This window comes from Arachis duranensis, chromosome 6, assembly GCF_000817695.3.
Source record: "Arachis duranensis cultivar V14167 chromosome 6, aradu.V14167.gnm2.J7QH, whole genome shotgun sequence".
Classification (NCBI taxonomy): domain Eukaryota; kingdom Viridiplantae; phylum Streptophyta; class Magnoliopsida; order Fabales; family Fabaceae; genus Arachis; species Arachis duranensis.
The window spans coordinates 27,747,184-27,751,857 of record NC_029777.3 but is presented as its reverse complement, the minus strand read 5'-3'; the positions used below and the strand labels follow the sequence as shown (position 1 = coordinate 27,751,857).

Sequence of the window (4,674 nt, the reverse complement as noted above, 5' to 3'; positions counted from 1 at the left end):
TATAGTCTTCAGTATCATGTTCATCCTCATCATCATCATAGTCCTCATCTGAAGACATTGAGGGTGGCGGCGGTGGTAGTGGAACTGCACTAGAACTACTTGACGCTCTAACCTTCTCATAATAGCTAATCTTTCTTTTGTGCCACATTTAACTTAGCCACTAAGAGCTATATTTCTCACCGGAAGTGCTAGTTTCCACAACAGGACTTCTGGTTTTCACAGGAGAAAAATCAGGTGATTTTTTCTTCTTCTCAGCAGTAAGAACTTGAGAGAGAGTAGCTACTACTGCTGCTCTTTGTGATCCTTGACTTCTTCCAGTTGTCTTAGGGCTAGAACTTTTGGTTTCAGATGATGATTTAAATGCATAGTTTAAAGCAGCCAAAGCTTCTGCTCTTTGTCTTGATCCTCCTTAATTCAGCCCATTCAATCTATCCTGTGACTGTGAGAGTAGAAAGTATTAGAAAGAAAGGCAAGTTCCAACAGAATATGAAATCATCATGATCTGTGACTTGATTTGGAGATGTTCAATTTAATTTAAAAACTGATATCTTTCCTTCATTTTTCTTTTTGGCAAAATTTAATTTAAATACTATGATATTCTTTCCTTTAATTTTCTATTCGGCAAAGATGGAAAAACCTGAACTGTACCTACCTAAATATAATTATTAAATTTACCACTAATAACAAAAGAAAAGATACCATATACAATATGCTTAAATGCTTCGTCATTATCCTACACGCTCTTGTTAGGAGAACCTACTTTTGGTTGAATTTCATTGACTATAAAACAACAAAGAAAAACATAGTTTATACAATCTTAAACATGTTGCCATACCATACTGGATGTCATATCAGAAGATGAATTAAAGGCATTAGACAAGGCAGCCAAAGCTTCAGCTCTTTGTCTTGGTCCCCCTTGACTTGGCCCATTAGACTTTTTCTGTCAACATATTCATGCATAGTTAAACAGATATTCATTGCACAACATATTTACTATACAGCATTAGAGTAAGAAAAATAGCAAAACTTTTGTCATCAGAATTAATAACTCATGTCTATACCTCTACAGCATGGCGAATCCCGAAGAGTAATGTCACCTTTTTCTGGAAAGAGTTCCCCTGAACCTGCATTGCATCAGGAAATAATCCATAAGGTGGCTCATTTTGAAACATGAACATGCACATGAATTACCTAATCAATTTCAGAAATCACACATATATCTGATATACTTCGGCTAAGTATATGTATTGATAGCATTATGTAGCACTATAATAAATATAATAGTAACTTTTACATGCAGCAAACTGTAATCAACAACTGCAGATGACAATAATTGCCAGAACAAAGTCATTTCTAAGAAAATAAGACAAATAAAAAATTAGAATTCTGTTATGTTGTAGCACATACCGAAGCTTTAGCATGGTCCCATGGAAAGTATGTTGTGAAAAAGCATGGTTCATTCCCTTCTGTTACTTTATATAGCGGTACCCAAGGAGATAGTCCCTCCAGTGATACAGCCTTATCTATATAGCTCTGAGAAAATTTTCCAAAAGAAATCAAGTAAAGGACAATATGAGAAATAAATGCTCGAATTTGCCAATTTCAAAAGCATTTTGTTTTTCTTTTGGGTCCACAGACTGGCCAATCCAAACAAACACTTCTGCTTGCGTGTCTAGTATGAGGATGTCCTCTGTTAACAAATCATCTTGGGAAAAGTTGTACACCTACTCTACCTGGAGAGTAACGTAAAAGGTAGATTTAGAAAAAAAACAAAACCTATAGTTATAGAGTTACTGTTGACTGGTTTCCTAGTAAGAGTGTGAAAGTTTACATAATGTGGTAATCACAAACTCACCTGAAACTTTCCTGGTACATCGACATTGCACAAGAATATACAAAATAGAAATGGTCAGCTTAGTTGAATATCATTAAACAAATATGGAGTTTCATAATTATATGGAGAAGTACTTATACGATGATACCTCTATTAAAAGAGAAACTAAACAAATGTGGTTCTCTGATAATGTCATTGTTGACTTTTTTGCTGGTGTAATTCTGTTTTCCTCCAAGAGAAAACCAGAAAGCGGAGCTTTCTATTCCTTCTTTAGCAATGAGAAACTGAAAAAGCACATAGATCACATAGATCACAATAAGCAATGAGAAAGCACAGCGATTACGATAAGCAAAAAAAATCATATGAATTTTGAATTGAAGTCTGGGAAAAAATATATATACAAAAAAGATACACCTAAAGCTCTTTGGCATAGATATTATCAAGATAAACTTATTCCTCTCCCTCACACAAAAAATAAATAAATAAATAAATAAATAAGGTCTGTGAAGTGATTCAACCTGCAAGAGAATCCAAGCATGCAGCAGTTACAAAGAAGCCTTCCAAATTTAACAGAACAAGATTTTGTAGCCGTGAAATGAGGCAAGAAAAGAAAAGAAGATGAGCATGAAATCTGTGCAGGTTTGTAAGCTCTGCAGGTAAATTCAATGAAAAATCTGTGTTGTTACTCATCTCACCATGTATGCTTATGCAGTGAATGTAATAATTAGAATATCAGTGACTTTGCCTCACATACAGAAGAATATGAAACCAACCTGATAGAGGTTTCATATCGACATCTATTATGCAATTACACCACTTCAGATTCAGAGATTCCAACTTGGTTAAACCTGAAAAGCATGGGCCATATCCTTATAGAATAACACAAATTTTTATCCGGTCAAAGTTTTAACTTTAAGATCACAAAAATTATAAGAGAAAATATAGGGGGTAGTTAAAGACAAAGATTAGAGTTGAGTTAAGAAAGAGCACTTGAGGCAAACTCTTGTGTCTAGAAGTGGCTATTTCATTAATGATTGGACTCTCCATAACTGAATTAGTACCCCAAGATTTTGTGTAAGATACTAATGGTGACCATGCAGCCAAATGGATTCCTTCCTGCTTGCAAAATTATCTGAGTTTTCCTTGTTGCCATGATGAGCTCATTTCCACCTAAAGTCAAAATTGAATATAGGCACATCATTATTGTCAAAATGAAAAAAAAAAGAAATTATTCAATTTAAAATGGTGTGTTCTAACGTGTCTAAATTTTTAACTATTTGACACAAATAATCAAATATAAATCGTGGACTCTACTCCTTTACCCATCATCTTTTAAACAAATTAGACACAAATTTTATAGACACTATAAAATTTTTTATTTAAAATATGTATATTTATTTGATAAATTTAATCCCTTTTGGCAAGTGTTGCTATTGAATTTTCTTACTTGATTGACAGCAGGACGAATAGTTGTATTTTCTAAGAGCCATGTGAGTTTTTTAATGCCAAAGTTGCTTACACCAATGAATTTGGCTAAGCCTAATCTTTGACACTCTTCCATGGCTTCCCATGTTCCTTCTATGTCAAAGGGAAGTAAATCATCCTTTCTTATTTCAAGAACTCCATCAGCTTCAGGTTTCAACCTCACTGGCATATGAATCAAGTAGAGGTCTAAATAGTCCAACCCAAGTTTCCTAATCAATTTGAAGATCAACTATGTAATACCCGGTCTAACCGAAATTAATTAAATAATGAGTTAAGTAGGAGCGAATGCGCGCAGTGGAATTTTGACCGGCAGTACCGGCTGAGACCTGTCTGGTACTGCAGCTGAGAAAATTGATTATGAGTAAATAAGATTAAGAAATGAGGAATTATAATTAGGGGAGGTAGAAATATTTGAAGTGCGATTTAGAGCGCTAATCTTAAAGGCTTTGGTCCAAAATTGGGCCAACGGACAAAAATAAGTGAACTGGGCCTAAGTGGGCCCAAGACCCAACATATATAAACATTAGTTATGATCATTTCAGCTCATTTTGCCCTAAAAGAGAGGTTGGGGCGCTGAAATAAAGAAGAGAGAAGAGAAGAGAGAAAACCTAACTCTCTTTGATCTTCAAATCACCATAACTTGAGCTACGAAGCTCCGATTGACGAGCCGTTTGTGGCCACGCGTCGCTATTCTCATCCTCTACAATTCTATCTAAGTTTTATGCTGAGTATTCCATTCATCTCTGCCCAGTTTTCGAAATTCCCCACTGTTACACGTTTTTGGGAAGTTAGTGTTGAAATCTTGTGATTTTGGGTGTTTAGGGATACTCCAACATGGATTCTAAGTGGGTTCTATCCCTACTTCATATGGGCTGAGGTAAGAAGTGCTCAAACCCTTGTGATTTATCATCCTTATGAGCCCTAGGTTGATGTATGTATGTGATATTGGTTATGTTAGTGTATTTGATGATCTTGGTGCACAATTGGGAGATTGGTGTTGCTTGAGGAGCTTTGGTGAGGCTTGGAGCTAAGGTTGGTGGAGACTCCCAAAGAAGAGGCTCAATTGATTTGGCTACAAGAGGTACGGTTTAAGTTTCATTTAAGTACCGTGTGGTGTGATGAGAATTTCTAGGCTAGATGCCCCTAGGATTAAGTTTGGATTGTGTAAATGGTTGGTGCTAATATGCATAGTTGGTATGTAATGTGAATCAATGATTGTGTTGAGAATTTATGTATTGGGTAATGAGTATTGATTTGTGGTTTATGCATTTAAATTGTGAAATTGGGCCGGAGGCCGAGAAGAGGTAAGAAAGGTAAGTTGATGTGTGCATTGTATGATGACACAAGTGATTGGA

General features: G+C 35.5%; 1 protein-coding gene across 1 annotated transcript in view; it reads right to left on the bottom strand.

Annotated features, from left to right (window-relative positions):
• Positions 1-4,674, bottom strand: part of LOC107493492 (NADPH-dependent alpha-keto amide reductase-like) — a 14,985-nt gene continuing 10,311 nt past the window's right edge. Inside the window, 9 exon segments of the mRNA XM_052262999.1 lie at positions 1-439; positions 836-940; positions 1,062-1,124; positions 1,408-1,533; positions 1,856-1,866; positions 1,983-2,118; positions 2,585-2,682; positions 2,836-3,004; positions 3,282-3,528. Of these exon segments, the coding sequence (XP_052118959.1) occupies positions 410-439; positions 836-940; positions 1,062-1,124; positions 1,408-1,533; positions 1,856-1,866; positions 1,983-2,118; positions 2,585-2,682; positions 2,836-3,004; positions 3,282-3,528 (985 nt within the window). The 3' untranslated portion in view covers positions 1-409.